At 34.1% G+C, this 27189-nt stretch overlaps 1 protein-coding gene across 5 annotated transcripts; it reads left to right on the forward strand.

The window, feature by feature from the left end:
- Positions 1-20817: 20817 nt before the first annotated feature.
- Positions 20818-26865, forward strand: LOC137831897 ((-)-germacrene D synthase-like). Of its 5 annotated transcripts, none has more exons than XM_068639796.1 (8): positions 20831-21021; positions 21102-21390; positions 22652-22708; positions 22935-23310; positions 23420-23635; positions 23718-23856; positions 25615-25860; positions 26492-26865. In XM_068639796.1, the coding sequence occupies exons 1-8, from the start codon at positions 20893-20895 to the stop codon at positions 26543-26545; spliced, it is 1506 nt and encodes a 501-aa protein (XP_068495897.1). In that variant the 5' UTR covers positions 20831-20892; the 3' UTR covers positions 26546-26865. The 5 variants fall into 5 exon arrangements, with proteins under 5 accessions (XP_068495930.1, XP_068495897.1, XP_068495905.1 ...); XM_068639804.1 differs by having other exon boundaries at positions 23772-23856; XM_068639813.1 differs by lacking the exon at positions 25615-25860.
- The last annotated feature ends 324 nt before the right edge of the window (positions 26866-27189 follow it).

Below are 27189 nucleotides of genomic sequence, written 5' to 3' on the forward strand. Positions count from 1 at the left end.
TATTTTTTTTTTGGTAAGTAAAATAGATCCTATCATTACTATTTAAACATAAAACAATCTGTTTTGATGGATACATAAAAAAATAATTAATCAAAACTATTTCATAAAAACACACATTACTAATGGAGGAAACGTGTCTCCAATGTCAAAAGGCTTAATTATCTTTGTTATCTCTACATTTATAGGGTCAAAAGGTCAATTTCATCTAGTGATTTAAAAAAAATCTTTTTAAAAATTAAGTAATTTGATTCATTTTATTAAATTGATATGAATGACGTTAAGTGGTGATGATGTGACACACAAAATGATATTATTATTATTATGCACATAGGCTATGCAATTAGGTACACATAGGACACATCATATATATGCAATTTTTTTGATGTGGAAAATATATGTTTTTTGTGAACTTTTAAGGAGAATAAAATTAGGGAAATGAGATTAAAGGCTGAAGTGTAAACAATGATTGCATGATTTGGATGGTTGTAATAGGAATTTTGGTGGTGTTCACTAGGTGTTGGTGTTGTAAAGACGATTCCTTGTGCAAGGTTATCTAGAGCAGTAAGTCACTATTATGATCTTACCTCTGCATTAGGATGGAATGGTTCACCATAGTCTTAGCTCCGCGCTTACGACCATTGAATCCTATGGCTAATTGAATAGGGTTTAGAAACATGAAATCACCTCCTGGTCTCATTCATGCCCTATGGACAATCAATGGTCATTCCTTAAAATTGAGCATTAAGCACACTACCAACACTACAAAAAACGTTGTATATGGTGAGAATGATTTTCGTATAAAGTGTCACAATATACGCGTGTGGCGGTTTCTCAAACCGTCATAGAACTGACCGCTACAAAGTTTAATATGACGGTCTTACACTACTCGTAGCAACACCCGTCACTTTAACACTTTGTTTAAAGTGGCGGATTTTATATGTAATTAGTGTCAATTTAATTCATTGAAAAGAATTTCAGCGTCATTATATAGGGTATAATGTGACGTTTTTAACTGTCAGTATTATAATAAAATTGTAAAAATAATACGTTAGTTTCAACTGACGTAATTTTAATTCTAAATAAATGAAATTTAGCCATCACTTTTTTATAATCTGGTTTGCATAATTAAACTAAACATAATATATTTTCATAATAAAAAAATAAAATACTAATAAAATGAAATACTATATAAAGTTATAAGCACCCATTAATTGCATTGAAAATTAAAACACACATAATTGTTCAAAAGTTGATACATAATTAAAAATTAAAACACAAATAATTGTTCAAAAGTTGATACATAATTTAAAATTAAAACACACATAATTGTTCAAAAGTTGATACATAATTTAAAATTAAAACACACATAATTGTTCATCCCTAATCAATTTTGCTTCCAGCACTTGATCATATTACTTGATTAGGTAATGTAGCCCCACTTCCAATATCTGATGCCTGAAATAAATAATTTTAAGTATTTATAATTATAAAATAAAAGACACCAATAAATATTTAAATATATTAACACCTCATTGATGGATGCATGAACCAATTTAGTTGTCATTACGGCAAAATGTTTTGGAACATCTTTTCTCGAAACAATATATGCAAGCAAACAATATATCATGATCAATATATCATCATCAAAACATCAAATATTTCAGACCACCAATGAATCTTATCAAACCATCAATCAAGCAATTTCAGATCAACAATGAAACTCCAATATCAGATCGGCGAAAAATGGGGGTAGCGAACAACAAACAACATATGACTTTGTCATATAGATACAGGTAAAGATGTGCATATCTAAAATATTACATACATCAAATGCAGGGAATGTGCAGAAAATTATATTGGCAAATAATAGAGTGATCTCCTTAAAAGTGATCTCACTCAGCCTTCGACTACCTGCAAAGTGAATAGCATGATAAATAAGATAATAAGTTAATAAAATATAAATGTAAGATTTGTGATTAATAGGAATGCCATCAAGATAGTACTGTAAGAGCCTAAATAAATATCATGATGTAAATTAAGAAAACTAAATTTAAAGAAACAAATATATAGAAGAATTTGGTAACATAAAATAAGAATTTTATACCCGTAAGCACAAGAAATTAAAACTTATAATTATTGCAAAAATGCGAACTTTTTGTTTAAGTTTTGTCATTAGTCAAAGTTCTCAAAAGCTAGCCATTAAGGGAGGGTGCGACATAGACACCACATAATACACATGTTCATATCATACACCATTGTTCAAACAGTATGAATCGGCGTTCTCTATAGGTCAATATGATCGCCGGTTTAAGAAACAACGATCTCCATGTGCGTAGTCGGTGGTCGCCGTAGGTATGCAAAGATCAATATGATCGCCGATCGATGAAGCGGCGTTCGCAATTGTGTAATCGGTGGTCGCCGATGTTGGTTTTTTTTCGGGTAGGGTGCTCTCACTTTAAGGTTGTTATGCTCCAACCATAAAGAAGAGTATCGCTTGTGGATTTTATAGGAAGTCCACTTCTGGGTACTGTATATGGATTGGGATACCCCTGAAATATCCCCTTTAATTTTATTTATTCATTGCTGATAAAAAAAAAAAAACACCATTGTTCAAAAACCCTCCATCAGTCAGAATCGTCCATAAACTTGATACCAATTGATAAGAACCCAAGAACTTGGGAACCATCCTCAAAATAGTAAGAGTTTGTCAGCATCTTTTCTTATACAAGTAACATGGCTAAGCCATTAAGTATACATATATGTTAATGATAGAAATATGCACGTAAATTGAATTCTTCGCCAAATCCTTGGTTGCTGGAAGTTTAATCTACGTATTTCCAAGTTTTTCATGGAGTTTCCTGACAAATTATAATCCAAAATTGTGAAAGAGAAGAGTGTTACATATAACATAACAAAATTGTGCCATTTTATAATTAAATAATAATTTTGCAGCTTTATACGAAAATGGTTAAGTACTCGACAATCTTGCATACTACTCGATAAAAATCTGGGAATTCGATGGCGTCTTTCTCTTCGACTAATTTTCCATACCCTTCGTCTATAATTGGTTCAAGTTCTTTCAGTTTTTTTTTGTCAGCCCCTATCTCAATTTTTCAGAAAAAAAGAGTTATAGATATGCATACAGAGCAAAACATGAGATAAAATTTGATTAAATTTTTAAAAAATATATATATCAGGTGAGTGAAAGAACATCTAGAGTGGTGGCATGCAAGGAAATGATGGACTGCATTCTATTGTGCTGCTACACGGGTTGGGTGATGCGAAGGGTGTCACGTAATAGAATTATTCTATGCACTGTGTGTGTACAGGCCTTCGGTCATTAGAGCAGCAACAATCAAGTTCTTAAGAATGGAATGTAAGAAGATCCAGGTTGCTGCGTTGGAATCTGGAGGCAAGCATATGTCAGCATGTATTGTTATACTATGGAGGGGCATGTGTCTGAAAACACTGCATATGAGAAGCAGATTGCGCTCGAGCTTTATGGTAGAGGTGGTTAGCTATATTGGAGATCACTCCATCAGTAATCGCCCAGTGGTTATTTGTAGCAGCATGCTTCCTATGCTGACCCTATGCAGATCACGTTTGATGCGGGCCAGGGATCCTAAATAGCTTAAGTTTTTGTATTAAGATCTTAATCTTAGTCTGTTTATTTGTTTGATTAAGCTATGATTGGTTTTATATACGGGTTGGGACACCCTTAAAGTATTCCATTTTATTCTATTAATTCATTGCTGATAAAAAGAAAAAAGTATATAGAGTGACACATACTAAGAGAGTTCAAGATTGGTGAGAGTTTTCCCAAGAAAAACCAAAGAAGATGCGGATGACATAATTTTCTTGAGAAAATGACAGGAAATTCTCAAAATCCCTTCGTGATTCAACATCACAAACAAATGAGTAAATGTGGAACAGTCATCGTCAGAAACTCTTGCGTCCTTCGCCTGAACCCCTCCCTTTGCAATATGACACCGTCAACCTAATAAGGCGAAGGCTTCTCTCCCCTCACTCTTGAGAAAACCATCGACATCTCCGGCGTGGAACAGACCGTCTCATCGTCGTCGCGTAGGTCTACAACTCCCTCATCTAGTCCAACGCTCACCCCGACCTCCTCGTCGCCTTTGAGACCAGCGACACTGAGATGCTCTACGAGAACCATCTTTTCAGTTTGTCGCAGCGAGTTGCTATCGCGTGTTATTTATTTATTTACATGTTGACTATTACATACAAATATTAATATGGTATAAATTCATATGTAGTGAGCGTTACATATGGATATTTACATACGGATTTAATTTAGTATGTAAATAGACATTACATACGAATTTTTCCGTATATAAACCAAAAGTGATTACATACGGATATAATCAGTAAGTAATTTTAGTGCCATGAAATAGTTACATACAGATATAATTCGTACGTAATGTATTACATATTTAATTTAAAAATGGAAATAGTTACATACGGTCGTCAGGATGTACCGACTTGCCGCTAAACAGTGTGGAGAGGTTGGGCATCGGATAAAATTGTATATTCAGGTTTTATGCACAACCAAGGTGGAATGTTGTACACCACCATCACCATAGGCCACATGGTATGCAATATGCTCATGGATTAAAGCCATGACTTTCTAGACCAAGTCTTACCTTGCGCAAATCATTAGAAAAATCTTCCTGAAGCCTATCAAAGTTGTTCTAAGCTTCACCATCAGCGGGATGTCTCATTTTCCCATCCTTTGATCGTTCTTCTAAATGCCACATCATTGACTCATCATTGACTCAGCAATATTTGAACAAATAAAGAGTCTTTGAAGTCTAGGAATCAATGGAAAAGTGTCGCAATACTTTGACAAGAACTTTATCTCATGTTTTGGTTGCTCAACCTTAGAATTGATTTTAGGAAATTCCTTCCATTGTGAAGATTTACATATACTACAAACTTCTATACCCTCATTCTCTTTCCAAATAACACTGGTGCAGAAAAGCTTAAAAATGACGACTATTTTAACGGTAAAACGACGACTTTCTAGCCGTCTTTGATCAGTGCGTAGTCTTATGTCCTAGAGAAAATAAGGCAGCTATTTAGCCGTCTTCTTAGATGCAGGCAAAAAGGGCGACTATGGTAAAAGTCCTAATAAAGCACATAAGAAGGCGACTATTTACCATACCCGCCCCTAAAATCCTTTACGCAGGCGGCTATGGTAAATAGCCGCCTTCTTATGTGCTTTATAAGGGCGACTTTTACCATTTAATCCTTTGCGCCTTCTTAGATGGTAATTTTTTTAGTACATTCTGTTTAATACTAATTCTCATCTAAATTGATCTGTTCAATTATAACCCAACCAGACAAATACATAAATTCAGAGAATCAAATTATATATATTGATAAAAATGTATTACAAACACTAATAAGATTATCTTTCTCTATATTCCTATCTATCTATCTAATTCCTACACTATTGATTAGCTATCCCAGAGTTATAAAAATTTAGGAAATATGTGGCCCAAGCATGTCTCACATATTCTATTGCGGCTGAAGGCAGTGCTTGCTCATCCATAAAGAACTACATTACAAAATAAGGTTCACATAAATTAGTGTTAAGATACATATATGTTAAAGAATTATAAAAATAATTTATACCATCTTGTTACCTACTTCCAATCACTTTTAAGGCCTAGTCTTACAATGGTAACCATCCATTGCATAATGTAATAGCCACACTCATAACTTTCTGGTTGTCTATTACACTATAATTCAATAGAAAGTAAAAGTTAATATTGATAAACAATAAAAAGAGAAAGACAAAAATTACAAACCTTTAGTGTCATCCACTTCAGATTTTGATAATTTGAATTGGATCGACCTTTTAGGATGTTATATCCATGCCATGAACTGATTAATACAAAAAACCACGTTAGTAAATGCTTAATTAGTAACATACGGAGTTAAGTTTATAGTGTACTTACTTATCAATCATATTCTTCAAATGTGTGGATGGCCTCTTGTGTAGGGAACAGAACCACATAACAGTCTTATCTACTGTAGATAAGACAAGTAACTGCCAATGACCCCTATATCATCCATGAAAAGAGTTAGTAAATATTTAAAACATGTAATAGTAATAATTGACGACTTATAATTAAACTTACTCATTAATATAAGGGCATAAATAAATTTGTTTTCCCTCTTTTTCTAGCGTGTTAGTGATGTATGATTGGGTTTCACATTTCTTTGTTCTAGTGGGACTAGTATATGAGGGATCTAAGAATCCATAGACATCATCATTCCCATCATTGATAGAAACTCCATGTAAATACCTGCAAGTTATTAGTTAAAGCATAATCAGTAATAATTTAACATAAAGTAAATTGAAATATAGGTAAAGATACTTACATGATACAAAATTGAATTATATTTATATTGAGCTCCCGATCCCCAACTGCAAATTCTAACGAATCTGTACCATGGAATGCTAGTGTTTATTTGAAAAAGTGTATCACCCTATGGTATTTTCATAAGGTTATGACCAATCTCTCTAGCAGTTGCAACTAAGGAAGCTATAGGATCATCAATCGAAACCTCATGCTTCTTTTTTGGACTTGGTTTCGGACGAGGTTTCTACAAAATAAAGAACACTTGTATTAAATTAGATGTAATATATAAATATAAATTAAATGAAATTGTTATTGGAGGTTCAAGTATAATTCGAATTAGGTGCCTGGGCCAAGCTACGAATGTCTGAAATGTATCGGACACAGTTATTGATCCGATCGGTCATCGGTAGTCGATGACGTCAGCAGCAGAGAACCACGTGGACCACTCGCAGGGTGACACGTGGGCCAGGTGACAGAGAGATCAGGGAGGCGATCGCCAAGAGCGGTGATTGGGGGGTCAGTAACCAAGTGACCACCGACAGATCAGGCGGCAGAGAGGTCAGGGGACAGATCACCCAGAACGGTGATCGGTGGTCAGTAGCCAAGTGGCCACCAACAGACCAGTTCCCAGACTAACGCCTGGGGGCAAAACGCGAGAAGCAATAGAGCACTGATCAGTCATCGGGTGCATGGTCATCGGGGTCCCGTGTTACACGCAGTTAAACTGGGATTGAGGTTCCCAGCGAGAGCGTTACGCATGGGCCTCGCATGAGCACATCTCAGGAAATCGTGCACGAGAGTGGCCTGAGGGAACTAGTAAACCAGTCAGTGATTGGTGATTCCTTCAACCCATTACGTGCGCGATACCGTGAAGGGTAAGCCGTTACGCAGAGGGCAACTCTTGGTGAGTGTGCCTAGACCCGCCACACCCGGCGTTCCCCTGAGAGTATGCGACTTACCCAGATGGAAGAAATATCCTGAGTTACTCCGCAAGGGAATAACTTAGGCGCACAAGGAAAAGCGCTAGAGCCCTTCCAGTAAGTGACACGTGAGTGGTTAGATGTGAGTTGCATGCCTCCACGTGTCATCATCTGAGAGGGGTGCGGTCCAGATAAAGGTGCACTCCGTACCACTAAGGGTACAGACAGGCGCAGCCAAACGCAGAGACGCGCGGACACGCACAGACTCTCACACCCACACTCTACTGATTCTTGAGGTACATTGTCTCAGAAAAGCATAACAGGGTTCTGACACATGCCAGAAAAGCATAACAGAATTCTGTTAGGCCCAGAGACAGAGAGAGAGACATAAAATAGAATCAGGGAGAGATTGAGGGGATACGAAAAAAGAGAGCAAGAGTTTTTCACACACACTACTAGTTTTTCTCATTTGGTGGTTCTGTGGTCTAACTTGATCGTCGGAGTGCAAACGGCCGCTAGAGGCGTCGTCTGTGTGTTTTGCAGGTCACGTTTGGAGATCCAAGAGAAGGTTCTGAGGGTGATTTTGCAGAGAACGCAGTCGCGTAGACGGGACAGAGAGTGCTACAAAGCGATTCCTCCACGTTCGAGTTGTCGGCAGGATCAATTATTATTTCATCTGAAGGTAGGGGAACATGAGCATCAACTACTCGAAGTCTTTCCACCGTTACCTTCACCACATCAGGGGAGAGAGGAACATTATGTAAGGTGGTGGCCTTTTGATAAACTTTTGCAATGGTCACCACTTATGCGAACAAAATTAATCCAATTTCGATCCATTATATTTTGTAATAGTCATTTAGGTTTTTACTAATGAATGTGAAATCTCATGTTTGCCGAGGGTCGAACACCCCCAGACTCAATGCCAACACGTATCAATTGACGAGGGTCGAACACCCTCAGACTCAATACCAACACGATAATTCTATTCTAACCTAACAACTAACATAATATAAATTAATAATAAATACAAATTATAATAAATACTAAATATACAAATTAAAAATCATTAAATTAATTATAAATATTAAATAATATAAATCTATCTACCATCTATAATTTAATAATTATATTCTAACCTAAAAAAAAAAATTTAAAAAATACAAATTATAATATATAAAAACAAACAAATTAATAACATTAAAAAATATTTAAAAAAATTTAAAACACCACCAACCTTGTGCGTGAAGGCAACAGGGGTGGTGAAAAGCGACGACAACGACAACAACGACGATGGCAGTGACAACGGCGACAAAGCAAATGAAGCACAATGAAAATCCAAAGCGTTGAAGGCAATGAAACAGTAGGAATATGGTGACCTTCGAGTAATGACAGGAAAGAAACAAATAAGAGAAACGAAAACAAAACAAAAAGCATTGGTGAAGAAGAAGTAGAGAGCTCGAAAGAAACTTACCAATGGCACGAAGAAGACAATGCAAGTTTGAGGAAAATGAAGAAGAAGCACACAACAGATGAGAAAACGAAGCAAAAGAGACAAGTATGAAAGCATAATTGGCATTCTCTGACTTAGGGTAAAAAAAAGAGTCTAATAGGGTGGTTATTTGGTAAAGTTGCCCTCTTAGATGAAAGTGTTTCCTCTAAGAGAGCAGCTTAGCCGCCCTGTTAGACAAAACACTTTCATCTAAGAGGGTGGTTTTACCAATAGTCACCTTCTTAGACAAAACACTTTCATCTAAGAGGGCAGTTTTACCAAATAGCCGCTTTCTTAGAGGTATTTAATTTAAAAAATGGCACCGCGTTTTCAATGATAGCGTCTGGCCGTAAAAACGCCTTAAATGTACTATCGAAATATGTCCTTTTTGCACTAGTGTAAGATACAATGTTTTGGACATGCATGAATCTTTTTATAATCACTAATCATAGTCATTATTTTGTTAAAAGAATAAGGAATATTCAAACTAGGCATGACCTCGTTCGTAATTGTAAGAGATCAGTGAATGAAGAATTACTTCAACCATGAAGAAATTTCAATAAATACCTGATCCTGCCTGTTGACCAAAACGTTGGAGCTTGTCTCGTCAAACTTGGATCGACATGTGCACCGCATTAACCTCCGTCCTTCGTCACGATCCACCTCAAGAACCTGCAAAAGAACAGAGCGGCGCCGCTGCGGCCGATCGCACTCCAACGCCCAAGTCAGTGACTAAACCACCAAATACTTCAAGAGTAACACTCAAGAACTCTCAAGGAACCGTGAACCAGTTCTCTCTCACAGTATACTCAAGAACTCGCAAGCGTAAAGAAGACAATCTGAACGTGCGTACCTCAGAAGTTCGTTGGGAAACCCTTAAATACCTGGACACTTCTCTCTCCTGGCAGTTACTGACCTGACACGTGGCTCGCATCCAGCTGTACACGTGCCATCATCCGGAGCCTCCTTGACTTGGGCGCTGCTTCTGACTCTCATTTGGCTAAGTTACTTATGCCTGATACTACTCAGTGCATAGCTGTCCTGGAGTGCGATCTCTACTGGATTGGCGAGCTAGGGTGCCTTCGTACACACCTTCCCTGTGGTCTCGCCGGCCGCCTTCATAATCTGCACCACCTTCATCTTCGGCGATGTGCTTGCTCCGGCGATCTCTAATCACTTGGTCGCCTGAGTTTACATCTGGCGACTTCATCTTCAACTTGGTGACCGCCGGTTCTGGTGTGCTGGAGATCGGAGCACGCCAACTTAATGACTGGCGACTATACGAGCCCCCCGACTTCCTTCCCTTCTGCCAACCTGGCGTCCTCTCAACACGCCTATACAATAGCTTGGTGCCACGTTATCACTTCCGACTACCAGGGCGGTACAATACCGTTGAATGATGAAATATAAAGTGGAGGAGTTTTAACACCCAGAGAAGAGTTCTTGATTTGCATTATTAATCGATTGGTAGAACTTTCTACCTTCGTCGTCAGGACCTCTTTGCCTCCTTTTACCTCTACCACATTTCTATATGTGTCATATAGTAAGCCATAAATATCTGATGACTTTTTACGGCAAGTGCACCGCGTTTGTCAAAAGTAATAATTGTCCCTAAGGACGGATATCGATCCCACAAGGAACAGTGAATTATCGAGTACAATAATCGCTAAATATAAAAACAGAACAATTAAAAGAGTTTTGAATTAATTGTGTTGGCACTGATCAATAAGAAAACAAACAAAGAATTAGTTGTTTCAAATGGAAAAATAAGGATTAGTTTCATCTCTCTCACTCTCAAGTATTTTGATTAGCATGTCAATATTAAGTTCTTTGATTGAAATTGATGCCCGTATAAAAATCATTTATATCGATTCCTCGCATATAAAATCCTTAAGAATGTCCCCTAACTATCGATCCCTCGCATAATTATAAGAACAACTTAGAACGAAGCTCAGACGTTTAATAGCAATTAACATTTCAAGTCTATTCCTAGCACTCAAATATGTTAAGTATTTGTTGTTTAGGTCCGAACCCTAAAAATACCTCCCGGTCAGATTTAAGATTCTCAATTTGTCACGGAAAATTAAAAGTAAAACAACAATACCAATAATCAATCAAGAACTGAATATTAATATATAAAATATCACCTCAATACATAAGAGTTTGAGCAGATTACTCTCAATCCCAAAGGGTAGAATTAGCCACGCATACTTCTATCACCTTCCATTCTCCCAATTGGGTTACAACTCACTCTATGGTGTTTTCCTCTCAATCTGGCACACTAAGGTTGAGCCTCTAGCCCTCTATTTATCCTAGTTTTCTAGGGTTATGTTGTTTATTGTGTCGCGCTAATGGGCTAAATGATAAAACATAAAAAAAGGCCCAATCTTCCTTTGCATCTTTTTCCATTCTGGGACCTTCTATCTTTATCCTTTTAGCTCAAATCATTCATCTTTAATCCAAATCTCCAATCTTCCTTAGAAATCTGCAATTAACACCAAATTTGGGAATAAAATACTCTTATTCAAATAAAGATCATAAAAAATGTAAAAAAGGTATAAATTCATAAATTAGGGATTATTTTATATGTAAATTAGCAATAAATCCTCATAAGTGCCTATATTTTAATATGAAATATTACTGAAATTAGACACTTATCAATATCATCCTATGAATCTTCATTATCTATCACGTCATCATCACTTTTGGTAGATGAAGGTATTTCTTCTCCACGGTGAACTTAAACATTATAACCTCGTGGCTATTAAATGATCATAGATGTTAAATGATCATAGATGACGTTTCTTCTTGTCCAAAAAAAATTTCTACAATTAGCACACGAACATAAAATCTTACATTCCTGGGATCTTCATCTAATGTAAGTATTACAAAGTCGACTTTAAGCCTAACTCAACCCCATAAAACCGGCTCATGGGGTGAGGTTTGCACCCACTTATATACAATGAAATGTCTTTATCTCTAGTCGATGTGGGATCTCCAACACACCCCCCTCACGCCGAGAGTGACAGCTCGTGCGCGGGATAACATATGATGGGTGGTCCAATAACGACCCGATAGCGGGTGGCCTGATAAGCCCAACAAATACTCGCTAGGATAGGCTTGAAATGGCTCTGATACCATATTACAAAGTGGACTTTAAGCCTAACTCAACCCCATAAAACCGGCTCAATGAGGTGAGGTTTGCACCCACTTATATACAATGAAATGTCTTTATCTCTAGTCGATGTGGGATCTCCAACAGTAAGCAAAATATAAAAATGACTCAAGACCATCTATATACTCCCTACTAAATCTTGGGAATTTAGCCCACTCTTTCTCCATCACATTCAATGTAAAATATAAAGAAATAGTTGTTCCGTCCGGTTGACCGGGACGTCTTCGTGCGTGGTCTCAACCGTCAGCTATGGACTCCTTCCCACTGATTGCCTACGAATTCCTGCAAAAAAGAGGACAAAGAGGCGCCCTAGCGGCCGTTTGCACTCCGACGCTCAAGTCAGCCAGCAAGAAACACCAAAAAACTGTCCACCCACGTATCTGAGCACCGCGTATGGCACTCTGGGGGTGGTAAAAGAAACTGTGTATATGTGTGTGTGCTGTCTCCTTTAGGCAAAAATCTTCTCCGGTCACTTGTACGTAACCTTAAAGCACGGGCAAGCAACCAAAGAGTTTCTCGTCCATTTGCCCAAGGTTCCAACCCTTTTTCCGACATTCTCAGCGCTATTTAAACTGCCCTAGCATTTAAAGCGCCTTAAAGCGCTTTTACACTCAAACGTAACGCACTCATTAAAGCGCTTAATTACGAAACGTAACGCATTTAAGACGTTGAAACGCTTGGGAGCCATAATAGTACCTGAATGCTAAAAAGGGAAACTGTATTGAATATCTTTAATTACCTGGCACCTGACTTGAGGGCGTTTCTATTCCGGCATTGCTGTCATACACGTGGAGGGCCTCACGACACCTTGACCCCATCTGGGGGCGTTTCTGCCCATCTGGGGACGTTTCTGCGTGTGGGTCCTCCTGCTTGGGAGTGCTACTGCGCTAGGGGTGGCTTTTTGGGTGCCAACTCATGCCCCCAAGTATCTAGCCACTTACTCTGAGAGCGTATCTGCCTTCCTCTCACACCCTGCACCCGGTTATCCTGGGCGTGACCTTCCTCTTGGGTCGTATATGTCCCGAAGGCGTCTCTGGGGCGGCAGGGGTACTTCGCGAGTCAGGCTGCCCTTTACTGGTACTATCACTATGGCCTTGGAGCCACCTTTTTCTTCTCTTTATCACTTTCCCGAGATATCGGGACCTGAGGCTTTCCCACGACGTCGCTCCCTCCATGGTCTTTCCTACCCATGGGTATCGGGGAACCACACCGTGATTGCCTTGCTTTTACACTGTTTAATCTGGCGACGCCCTCACCTGGGCGACGCCTTCACCTAGGCGACGCCTTCGCCTAGGCGACGCCTCCTCTTGGCGTCTCTACATCTGGGCGACACCTCGAGCTGACTTTGACTTTCCAGTCGTTGACTTTGACCTTGACTTAGTCAACGCCCTGATACGGGACGGTACAATAGTATAATTAAAAAATTAATAATTGAAAATAATAATACATGAATGATCACGGAAATAACATACGAATTTTGGAAAGTTCATAGATATAATAAAAAAGGTGCAGAAAAAGAAAGAAAGAAAGGTTTTGTCTATAGAGATGTATAAATTGCGTGGGAAAGATGAGAAGAAGTAAAAAGAAGAATGTGAAAAGGTGAATCTGTAGAAGGAAGGGCATATAGCAATTCTTCCAAGGCCGAACCACACGTTAAAGTTTTTCCAAAAGATCATGTGTAAAACAAGTTGTAAAACAAGCAATCACTCACACTTAATTTTCTCTAAAGAAAACACTTTTCTTTGAATTTCTCTTTATTGTATTTCTTTAAGTGAGGTGTCTTACAATTGAGAGAGCATCCTATTTATAGATTTTAGAAAGCTCTTCTAGAAAAATCTTCATTATAGTCTTAAAACCCCACTAACAATATAATTAAAATTCCACTCACAATTTTTGACCTTTCACATATCCAAACTCTCATTCTACTATTTTCTAGTTTTAATTTTTGACCTTTCACTTCTAATTTTAAAACCCACAAATTATATTAAAGATTATTCAACAATATAAATGGCTTTAAACTAGAGGGGGGTGAATTGTTTAAAGAGGGTTTTCGCAAACTTTTAAGCCTTGAAAGAAATTACTTTGAGAATACCTTGATTGAGAAATCAGTTTTTCAAAACACAAAGCTAAAAACACAACACCAGTAAAACAATCGGTTGTTTCGCAGAAACAATCGGTTGTTTATACCAGTAAACAAATATCAAAACTAAATTTAAAGAGTTAGGGATAGAGAGAATGCACACAGATGTTTATACTGGTTCACTCTAAACCCAGAGCTACATCCAGTCTTCTTAGAAACCACTGAGGAATTCCACTAAGCAATCAAACCTAGATCACTTACAACACAACCAAGAAAGTGACCTTGATCCCCTCAAGACACACACTTCTCTTGGCCAACGCACCAACACTAAGAATGCTGATCTTGATCCCTTCAAGAACACACAACACTTCTCAACAAAACACACAAATAAACTTGTTCAACAAAATACAAGGATTACACTTGTTACAGAAGCAAATATGAAATCAATACAAGCAGAAATCCTATCTCACACTGTTTGATCAATCTCAATCTCTAAGCAATCTCCACTCTTTGAAAAACTCAAAAACTTGTGTTTAAAATCTTATTACTCAAATCTGTTTTTCTGAATATATTCAAAGATATTGTTTGTTATCAAATCTTAACAAACTTATTCATTGCATTTAAAAGATTGGTCAAAGCATTAAAGAGTGGAGCGTAATCAGTTAAAACATTTAAAGCTCAATCAAAGCTAAAATAGTTTTTCTGTTATGGTACCAAAACAAACAATCGGTTGTTTCTTCGAATCAATCGGTTGTTTTGGTTTTAATAGTTCAACCATTTGAAAAACAGTTTTCAATCTTTTTTAAAAACATCTAAGTATAAAACAATCGGTTGTTTCGACAAAACAATCAGTTGTTTTTCACTTATTTTGAAAAACACTTTTCTTTTAAAAGATTGAGAATGCCTATGCTTTGGATTCAATCAAGAGTGGATTACATAATCAATCTACCCCAGATCCTATCTAGGACAACTCAGCAACAACAAGCACAGCCTAGTATTCAACATCCTTCAAAGGGTTTGGATTCTTCAAAGCTTGAACACCACTTGGTTCAACACATAACAGTCTGAACTTCAAGAAACGTAGAGAAAGAACCAATAAACTCCTCCATACTCCCACGAAAAATACGTCCACAAGTAGCAAGATCAGGATACCCCCTAGCAGCCCCATCAGTGTTAATTTTAACTCATCCTGGTGAAGGAAACTCCCATCTAATAGGAAGAGGACAAAGAACTTTACCACTACGAGGATTAGTACCAAAAAACTTAATCACGTTGAAATCCAACATATCATTCTTCATTGAAGCTTTAGACGAATTTTCCACTAGACAAGTTAAATCTTTAATTACTGAAATAGTCCTAGAAACCTCAACCTTATCCTAAAATCTAGCATAATTCCTCATACGCCATATCATCAAAATAGCAAAAGTTATCATAGCAAGCTTAATCAATTTAGCCAAAGGACTACCATAACTCTTAATAAAAGAAAGAAGATCATCCTTATTAGAGAAAAGAGAAGTAAGAAAAATCTGTCGAACCCAACTCAAAAAATAAATGCTGAATAGATTCCTCATGCTTTTCACAAAGCATACACATAAAACATATATACAAACCTTTATTTTGAATATGTTGATCTGTAGGAAGCCGCCTATGAAAAACTTTCCAGGGTACTAAAGTTTTGGAAGGCGGAATAGATGAAGACCAAATGAATTTACCCAAACCACAGGAAACTTCTGATTCTAAGAAAAAATCCTAGCCAATTTAAGAATGAAACGACCAGACTCATCTAGAATCCAATTAGGAATATCATGTTCCTCCCTAACCATAATATGATTAAAAAAATGAGGCATTTGCGGTAAAGATAAGGGAATATTCCAATCACAACTTGTCCAAAACTGAGAGACTGTATCCGGAATGCTAGCACCATCAGATTACCCTACAATATTTGCTAAAGAAGTAGTATAACACCATTTATCATTTCCATAAATTAATAATAGAACATGTACCAACAGTCTAAGAAGTATAATCAATTATAGTAAAATAAAACTTCTTAATTCCAAGCTACAGAGATGAGGATCTATAAACCATTCTAAACTCGTCTTTTGATTTAAGAAACCTACTTTTAAGAGAAAAAACCAAGGCTTGTTGCTATAAGCAAAGTTCCAAGCAAGCTTAAGAAGATATGCATTATTTTCATGATGAAGATGAATAATCTTCAAACCTCCATTCTCAAGAGGAGAGAACAAATCGTATCCCATTTCACGGTGACTATGTGATGTGAGTTGATTTTAGATTGCACATTTTAAAGGTTTCGCTTTTGTTTAGATTTGGATTTTAGCAATTTAAAGGTGCGAACCCTAAGAAGATCCCCACTGGACACGAACTTAACCAAGTGGTTAAGTAAGTGTGAAGGTTCACTTGACAAGGACAAAGAGAAAAACACAATAATATGGTGACAATGATGCAAAGGTGCGAAATTGAAGAGAACATGAAAAAGGAAATGAAACAAGACTAAAATGATAAAGAATGACCGAATGGAAGGAACATTAAAGAACATGAAATGAAAATGGATAATGGAACGAATAAAGAAGGAAAAAGATGAAGAGATGAAAATAACTTATGGATGAGAAAGGGAATTCACGCCACTTGGAGCAAAGGGACTCCAAGATGAGTGATGCAAGCGTCACCATTTGAGATGTCACTCACTCAATATAAGACTCAGAGTTGCAACTTAGGATACTACCCACCCAAGATAAGACCCAGATAGAAAGGATTACTCAGAATCTCAATTCCCTCAAACAGAGTTTCTTTACTTAAAATTTCAATGTGTAAATACATGGAGGAAGGCATCATTTAATAGGAAGGAGTAACTTGGAGGGCAAGATGAGTGAGAGGTAGAAAAGGAAGGGGAGAGGGGCTGCCTAGGGTGTTGACCATGGTCTAAACCATCCCTTGGGCATAACTTCTAGAAGTTAGGGTTATATTCTACCCCTAATGGACTAGGCACAAGCTAAAGTGATAAATACACCCCCCTTATTATGCTAAATGAACCTACTCTAGCCTATTATACTATTTGGACCCGAAAAGTGAGCCCAAATTATTTACAACATGTTTTTACTTTTAAGAAGACCAGAAGAAAGAATAGTTGATGTTCTGGTGTATGCGCGTTCTTCTTCTGGTAAGGTCTGTCAGATCTTTGGTGGGGCCTTGACTTGATTGCTGAGATGACTGCTGACTGTGTGAATTGTCTCTTGAATCCTTGGTCATCTGTTTGTCTTCTTGGATTATATCACTATGCCTTTTTTCAGAATATCACCAGTCCAAATAAAATTTAGACACCACTGCTTAACTTGGTTAAGAAGTGAAATAAGGCATTTATACATATTAAAGTTATAAGCTAGAAATCCAATAATCACCGTATTGACCAACTGAATCTGACACACAAGGAGGAAACGTGTCTCCAATGTAAAAAATGCTAAATTACCTATTTTGTTTTTACATTAAGAGTCAAAAGTCAATTTTTTTTAATAGTTTTTTAAAAAAGTCATTTTTTTCTTAAATTTTTATAGTAAGCAATTTGATCCCTTATATTAAATTGACATGAACGATGTTAAGTGGTAATGATGTGAAACAAAATAACATTATTATGCACACATAAACTATGCAGTTAGATACACATCATACATATGCAACTTTTTTATGTGAAAAATCTGTGTTTTTGGATGAACTTTTAAGGAGAACAAAATTAGAAAAATAAGATTAAGAGTTGTAAGGCAAAAAATATTGCATCTACATTTTACAGTATTTTATGAAGGGTTAGATTTTCCAAAATTTGCTTCCTAATCCTCAACTCCCTTATCTTCAACCCAAATATTTTATTTTAATAGCCATCAATCTAGTTAAACACAAGTTAGTTTGATTTATAAAGACATTTTTTTTTGTGCTTCATCTTTTTAATTAACATCCTAGGCCTACCAAGAAGTGGTCTTTGAATTATGAGAGAGAGGGTTGAGAGTGGGAATATGAAAGAAAGAGGTCTAAAAAGTATTTGTATTAATTAACAATAATTTTAAATTTTCAAAATAATTAAATTGTCATTAAAAATTTAGTATCAATAGGATGGGTTTACCTCATAGCTACCTTCTTACATCATGCTTTGTTGTAAGAAGACAACATAATTAAATAGTCGCCCTCTTAAAAAAATTTAATTTAAAAAATGTCACCACGTTTTGAGGGACAGCGTCTGACCGTAAAAACGTCTTAAATGTAATGTCGAAATAAGTCATTTTTACACTAGTGATTATCATATAAATACTAAACAACTCACATTATATTTAATTGAATTATACAAGTTCATGAAAAAGGTATTTAGTTCTTAAAGTTGTTACTCATATGGATTATTATATGAAATAAATACAATTAATATTTTAATATAATAGCTATTTAAAATTTTGTGAATTTTGCAAGTTAAGTGATAAGAATAGGAATTATGTATGATATTTGTACTTGGTTGCTTATTTCTGTTCTGGAGGGTTTAAACTCATTTTTAAGTTGGTATGTACGTTAAAAAATTAAATTTGAATTTTAAACCTGTATATAAGGGATGAGGTATTCTTAAAAGTTATTATTTAATTTATTTTACATATTTTTAATAAAAAGAATTCTATGTAAACCAATTTATTAGTTTAAAAATGTGTTGTTTTCTTATAGTCAATGATAAAGAAGTTGTTTATTTGAATTCTCATAATCTCTAGGATAGGCAATGAGTTATGAATGAGTTAGGACTTGTAAGTAAACTTTACAACCACGAGTATTACAAAACAATTTAACCACGAGTATTAGAAAAAAATTTAAGTATTTTATAATAATCACTATTAAAAAATTGTTAAATAAAAATTAATTTTAAAAATAAAAAATAAAAAATATTATATTAATTAAATTAGATATTGTTTTATAAATTAAAAAAGTTATTAATATTTATAATAGTTTATAAATTTATAAACTAATTTTTAAATTGATAGTTAATTAATTAATATCTAATTAGTTACGAAGATTTTAATTACCAATTTTAATAATTAGTATTTTTTAATAATAATTTTATTATATTTATCTAATAAAATTAAAAATAAATAAAATTTTAAAATAATATAATAATATTATTGGTTGTCAAATGAAAATATAAAAATATTAGAGTCTCTGCCAGGGTCACCACTTCAATTATTTGTGAGCTAGTGAATGATATTTGTTATGAGTATAAGGGACATTAGACAAATAAAGGAGTCAAGTCATTGATGTATATATTTGTCTGCATTTCGCATGTACTTTTTCAACATACACTATAAATCCATGCGAAAGAAACGTGTTTCCTACCAAAATAGTGCAGACCATTAAATTTATAGATATTTGAAGATAAAATTCTTAATTTCTAATTTCTTTCTTTAATTATCAACAGTTTCGTGTCAACCTTATTTTCAAATTGCTGATAAGAAAAAAACATTATTTTCAAATATGAATATATTATAAATTATATCACGTTAATTTTTATTAAGTTTCATATGGTTCACGTGGTAGAATTAAAATAGACATAAATATGGAGTTAAAATTAATGAAAAATGGGAAAAAATATTCACGGTAAAATAGTGGAGATCAATAAAAGGTTTAGATATATTATAAAATTACACTAAATTTATGGATATTCATAAATAAAATTTTAAATACTAATTTATTCCCATCTTTTTCATCATAACCTGAAATATTTTTTTTTTATATTTTTCATAACTAATGGTTCGTAGGATTGAAAAAGATATAAAATATAAAATTAAGTAAAAAATAAAAATAATATTTAGTAGGGTGAAAATAGTCGAAACCAACAAGAGGTGTAAATATAAAAGTTTTCTTCCTCAAAATAAATATACTTTTATAGTTAATGTCAGAGAAATATGGAAATGTGAAAAATTCATAGTTGTTTAAATTTGTTATAGCTTGATTTGAAAAAGTTTAAACTTTTAAAAAGTGTTTAAGTACTTTATTTAAATTATGAAAGTTGAGATAAATTTTTCGATTCGAAATTAATAATTTTATTAATTTCAAATTGTTATAAATATTTTATTGAATTTTTAAATTTATAAAAGGTTTATAATATTTATTAGTTTAAATTAATTAGTAATTTAAAATATGCTAATTTATTTAAAATTGTAAATTCTTTTGAATTTTATACTTTAAAAAAACATTAGAAATATTTTTTTTTAAACTATATAGCTAAATGAAGATTTAGTAACTTAATTATTTAAAAGCTGCTATAAATTCCCTTTTAAAATTTTATAAAGATATCTATTGAAAATGTGAGCAATTAGCATTTAATAATTTAAACAGCTGTTGTAAATTTCTTAAACTTCTTTAAAGCTTTCTATAAAAGTTATATTATTAAAACAATAAAAAATTATGAAAGTAAATACTCTTTTCTTTCATTAGGGCGGTTTAATGCAAAATGTGAATCTAATTGGATTTTTGGAATTTAGGATTCCTTTCTTTTATCTTTTGACAGTTATATATCGAAAAAGTTATTTTTGTTTGTCTTCTATTCGTCTAGTTTATTTTTATTTACAATATATATTATTGTAACTTTTTCATTGGATAAATGCTTAGTGGTCACAGTTTGCATAATTTTCTGTGCCACAAATCTGAACGTATTCCGTTGCATGGTCCATAACTGAGGCTGCTTTTATGTCACTACCTTCTCCAAATCACTTTGGTTTCTTATAAATGTAAGAGGTTGGGTTGTTAAGAGATACACCTCCTTTTCACCAAAAAGTCACTTACATCATACTACGCAACAAACCATGGCTAGCGGAAGCTTATCACTTCCAACTTCTGCCAATGGTGCAAAACCTCCCTTCACTCGACCCACTGCAGATTTTCATCCTTCCGTTTGGGGCGATCGTTTTCTTTCCTACGTTCCTACTTCTGCTGTATGTCATTTTTCATTTTCAATCTCTTTAGCTAAGATGTTACATTTTCATGTATTTAACATTTAATCTACTTCATGCAGGAAGAAAGTGATAGTCACATTCAACAAGCTAAACTATTAAAAGAGGACGTGAGGAAGACCCTTGTCTCACCTATTGATCATAACAATTTCTCTTTTAAATTGAACTTCATTGATTCTGTCCAACGTTTGGGTGTCTCTTACCATTTTGAGCACGAAATTGACACTCTTCTATGTCAAATTTATGACATTTCAACAAAGGACAATAATATCATAGCTCATAGCGATCATCTTTACCAAACGGCTCTACTCTTTAGGTTGCTTAGACAACATGGATACCGCATATCTTCAAGTATGTGTTCATCAACTTTTAACCAATTTCTTTTTCAAAAACAATAACTTCTTCTGTGATGCTATTAAATTTATTCTGATTTTGCTCTTTGGGCTACTTTGGTACTAGTTGCATTGCATCATCACATCATCGAGTCAACTATATACAAACAAGTCTAAACAAATTTAAATACTTTGTTCGAATCAAATTTTGAGCTTTTCTTTGCATAGATGAATCAGAAATAAGTTATTCAAGTTCAAGTTGGTTTGCAACATACCAGACCATGAAGTAGGATTTATATATGCATTTTTTTAAATAAAGAAAAACAAAAATAGAAAAACTTATAAACTATAATAATTTTGGCTACAAATCTAACTATTGAAAAAACGTGGTTTCGAGGAGATAAACTAGTGGAATAAAATAATGAGTTTCGTACCTAAAATAAGGATGAAGTTAAATATGTAAGAGAAACAAAAAATACACTCACTATATCATTTATTATTACTTTAGGCTGCTGTAGGTGAAAAATACAATAATTTTATAAATGTAACTTATGAATCATCTTACACTATATTTTTTGGGTCATAATTTTTTAAATTACATTTTTGTGATGTTACTTTTAAAAAAAATAAACTACATTAAAAAGTGTGACTTAGAGTAATAAAAATATGACATTTAATTATGGGTGTTTTAAATCATATTTAATTAAAGTTGTCTTTAATATATGGAACGATTTTAAAACGTGGTTACTTTAATTCACATTTTCTAAATTGTAACATTTTTTTTTTGCCTTAGGCAATATTAAACTTACCCACGAGGATATAAGTGTTTTCGAAACAAGAAAAGACAACACCTTTTATAAGTGTGTACATATGAACTACTAAAGACCACAACTTCTAAACTATTTATATTTAAGCCTCAATTTTAAGGTGTTGTCTTTAAAAATGAATAAACTACATTAGAGTAAGGGAAACCTACAGCAATAAAAATGTGGTCTTTTCTCAACTATAGAAATGAAAAGACAACATTTTTATAAATATGATGAATATTATGGATCACGGGGTATGGTCCCACTCTTGATCATGAGCTCTAGCCCTTGGTTACAATTCTCTTATCTCTCACTCTCAATGTGTTTCGATAGTGGAATATTATTAATCACAGGTACATTTCATCAATTTTTGTTAATATTATTAATATCAATAAATATATTATTAATACAATATCATTATTATTATTATATTATTATGGTTATGATTATGATTACAAAATTTGTTTGGTGTAGATTTTGAAAAAATTAAAGGAAACACAAAAAATACATCGATTTGTGCATATTTTTCAGGTATCAAAATTTTCTAAGGTTGGGTTTAATTTCCTTTAAATTATGCAACACTTATTATTTGTAAAAAAAAATCACTTTTAAGGTTGGGTTTATAGGATGACTCAAACCAAGTTATGCAAATAGCTTGATATTAATTTATGTAAGTCAATTGTGTGGTAGTATCCTTATAATAGTTATATAATTAAATATATACCTTGAAATTAACATATGTTTATAAATTAAACAGGTGTATTTTGCAAATTTCAAGATCAAACTGGAAAGTTTAAAGAAAGTTTAGCTGATGATATTAAAGGAATGTTAAGTTTGTTTGAAGCTGCAGGACTAAGATGTCATGGAGAAGATATGCTGGAAGAAGCACATAAGTTCAGTTTCGAGCAGTTAATGAAGTTTATAACCACCCAATTAAGTTGTTCTCATGGGGCACGAGTGCAACATAACTTAAAACAATCACTTCGCAGAGGTTTGCCTAGGTTGGAGGCGACATATTATATGTCTTTCTATGAAGAAGATCCATCTCATGATGAAAAATTGTTAGCATTTGCAAAATTAGATTTTAATATATTGCAAGATCTACATTTGAAAGAAGTCAGCAGTATAACCAAGTAATATCTTCCTCACACATATTTACCTTTCGTTGCATAAATCAATGAATATTAGTTAAAGATTTTTGTTATTGTCTTTGGAATCTTAGTGCTATTTTTTGTGATGCAGATGGTGGATTAAGGATTTAAATTTCTCAACCAATTTACCTTTTACTCGAGATAGGATCGTAGAATGTTGTTTTTGGATTTTGGGGGTCTACTTTGAGCCACAATATTCTAGATGGATAGTAACAAAAGTAATAGCTCTAGCTTCCACCATTGATGACCTCTATGATGCTTATGGAACCATTGATGAACTTGAGCTTTTCACAAGTGCAATTGAGAGGTTAGGCACATCAAAATGACATATATATATCATTAGCCCAATTCTTCCAATATATCAAAGATAATTTTTTCAAGACTAGCAGGTGGGATATTTGTTGCTTGGTTGATCTCCCAAAATACATGCAATTATGCTATAGGGAAATTTTGGATGTTTTTGAAGAAATTGAGCAAGAGATGAGAAAGCAAGGAAAAGTATATTTCATGAAGTATGCCAAAAAAGAGGTAATTATAGTTTCATTAAATTTTTTTCTTATTCTTTATTCAACTAATACTAATTAGTTAAATAAAATTTTCTTTCCTATTTTTTATTTCTATATTTGCATAAAAAAATATAAACTGAATATTTTTTTTCTAGCTAATTTGGACTCTGGGAGTACAGAAAATAGATATTTTTTTTTTTTATGTACAATTAGATGTGTAAAAACATCATTTTTCATCTTAAAACATCATAAATTCTATTTAATGACCAAATAAGGAATTTGGATTTACTATTAATATAGGCAATTGCCAAAATATGCATATGATTCAATCTAGTCAAGACTCCATGTGAATATATATATATATATATATATATATATATATATATATGTCCTTGAATAAATTCTAACTATTAAACTTTAGACAACATATTTATAAAAAAATATATTCTTTGTATTCTAAATAATTGTGATATGACTTGATTGTAAAACCATTAACCAAACATTTAATTTAACATATGTTTCGGCCTCAAGTTCGTTGAAATAGTATTGTTGGAGTCAATCACCGGAGGTATTGTTCACTTTGGATTATGAAACTTCGTCATGGTTTTGTCCTTAAAAAGTACCTTCGTGGGTTAAGGGAGGAAGATGTATTTAAACTGCCTTTGGCCTCGACTTCTAAGCGATGTGGGACTATTAGGTGTACCGAAACAAGCCCCTAGTCAAGGGCTAAGGGAATGAGTGTTCGTTTTTTGAACTATTTTTCCATTCCCTTGGGGAACAAGAGTTCGTCTTTGAAACCTCGTTTCGTTCCCACAGACGCCGCCAATGTTATTCTCGGTGAACGGGTCAAACGATCTTAGGGCTTGTATATTCACAGGACCCTTATGGAGGAGGGAGAACTTTAAAGGGAATCTATTGTTGGCACGATTGAGTAACTTGGGAGAGTGTTTGAGCTCTATCTATGGTTTTAGAAGAATGTTGTTGATTAGGACTAGGCGTGTGTGAAACCTGTTGATGCTCATTTTGCTGAATTGGCTAAGTCTCATCCTCCTGCTCAGCAGTTGGTTGATGCTCAGACCTTTGAACAATCTGAGTTTGCATCTCGTAGTTTTGCCTCCGCCATGAAGTTTCTCCCAACTCCACGGGAATCATAATGTTCTATCTGTAAGTTAAACATAAAGGTGTTTCCTTTGTCGAAGACTGAGGTGGACAATGATATCCTTGTAAGATGTTGAGATCTCTTGCTTGACTGAGCTTTTTCTTAAGCTTGTTAAAAATGTCATTATTTGTTGTTTTAGACTAACCATTTGTTAATTGACCTTAGCGATGCTTTCTCAACGGACTTGAGGTTGGAACATTAGCACTGTCCGTGGGAACGAAACGAGGTTCCAAAGACGAACCCTTATTCGCTTAGCCTTCAACTAAGAGGAATTCGTTCCCTTTAGACCTCGACTAGGAGAGCTTGTTCTGATACACTCAATAGTCCCACATCGCTTAGGAGTCGAGGATAATGGTAGTTTATATACACCCTCCTCCCTTAGCCCACCGAGACGCCTTTTAAGGACAAAATCGTGACCGAGCACCGAACTCCAAAATGGACAATACCTCGAATGTAATGATTGACCCTAACGATGATATCTCAATGAATTTGAGGTCGAAACAACACCTATTTCAAAAAACCTATATATTGAGACACACAAAGTGTGACCTTTTTTTCTTACGTCCAATGAATAATGTGGAATATGTTTCTCAATATTATATATTTGTACTTTAATACTAGATGAAAAGACTAGTCCAAGCTCACATGGCTGAGGCAAGATGGTGTCATACCAACCACATTCCAACAATGGAGGAGTACATGGAAGTGAGAGGAATGTCAAGTGGTTACCCTTTATTGATTACCTTATCTTTCCTAGGCATGGAAGATACAACAGAGGAGGTCCTTATATGGGCAATGAATGAACCAGTAATTATTGCAGCTTCTACAGCTATATCTAGAATCATGGATGACATTGTTGGATACGAGGTACATTTTAGACACTAATTATACTACAAGAAAATTATTAAATACAAACCAATTTTAGAGATTAAAATTTTTATTGATATCTAAAGTAGTTTCTATTATTAATAAATTATTTTTAAATTGGTATTTAATTAGCTACCAGTTTTAGCTATCAATTACTTTAGATTCTAAATTTGGTAGCTAATTAAATACCAATTTAGAAACTAGTTTAATTTTTTTATTAATAATATAAACTACTTTAGATACCAATAACTTTTTTAGTCTCTAAAATATCTAATTTAGTTAATATAGTAACTAATTATTTTTGTGTCTAAAATTGATTTTTATTTAATGATTTTTTTTAATGTTAATTTTTATTAATTTAACTAAAAAGAGAATGTGAGAAAGTTTTGTATGGGACTACCGATCAATACACCTAATTTTAAAAAATATGTCAAGAGGAAATAGTAATAATAGAATTTTAATTTGAGTTTATAACAATAAACATCTTATTTATCTTATATTAAGAGTTGGCAGTTTGAAAGAGGTAGACTTAATAATAATTTGGTTAAGACCATTAATAAATCCTATATGTTATGTTAAATATTGTTTTTGTTTGGATTCATTTTTATTTTTGCTATTTTTGTTTATGAAGTTTGAACAACAGAGAGAACATGTTGTTTCAAGCATTTACTGCTATATGAAGTAGCATAAAGTGTCAAGGGAATGTGCCATTGAAGAACTACAAAAGTTAGTTGAGAATGCTTGGAAGGACATAAATGATGCATGCTTAGCTCCTACTCAAGTACCAATGACTTTTCTTATGCGTGCAGTCAACTTTGCACGTGTGATCGACGTGCTTTACAAATATGAAGATAACTATACAAATGCAGGAGGGATAATGAAAGTTCATATTGAATCTTTATTAGTTAAAAAGATGTCCCTATAAGCCAGAAGCTTTGGTCTTCTATCAATTATTGTTATCAACTTTGCTCTTTTATTAATTACATGTTGATTATATCCCTTTCAGATTATTCAACAAGTTGGTCAAAGAACAAATATTTGTTTAAAAGGAAAACTTCTTTTAATTAATAACTTTTAGAAATGGTAAACATCCATCTCTTTTTGGATAATGAAATTTCATTTTTGTTCAAGATAGAACAATTGAAGTAAATATTTCCTGACAAGACGTCTCACCATGCTAAATTTGGACCGTCCACGTTGCATTTGCATCAACGGTGGAGAAATCCTACCGTTTCAACTTCTCCATTTTTGAAAACATCTCTTCTCGCTATCACTCCCTTCACTTTCACTCTCTTGTTCTACTTCCAAACTTTCTTCTAAAGCTCCCTC

This window comes from Phaseolus vulgaris, chromosome 11, assembly GCF_000499845.2.
Source record: "Phaseolus vulgaris cultivar G19833 chromosome 11, P. vulgaris v2.0, whole genome shotgun sequence".
Lineage (NCBI taxonomy): Eukaryota > Viridiplantae > Streptophyta > Magnoliopsida > Fabales > Fabaceae > Phaseolus > Phaseolus vulgaris.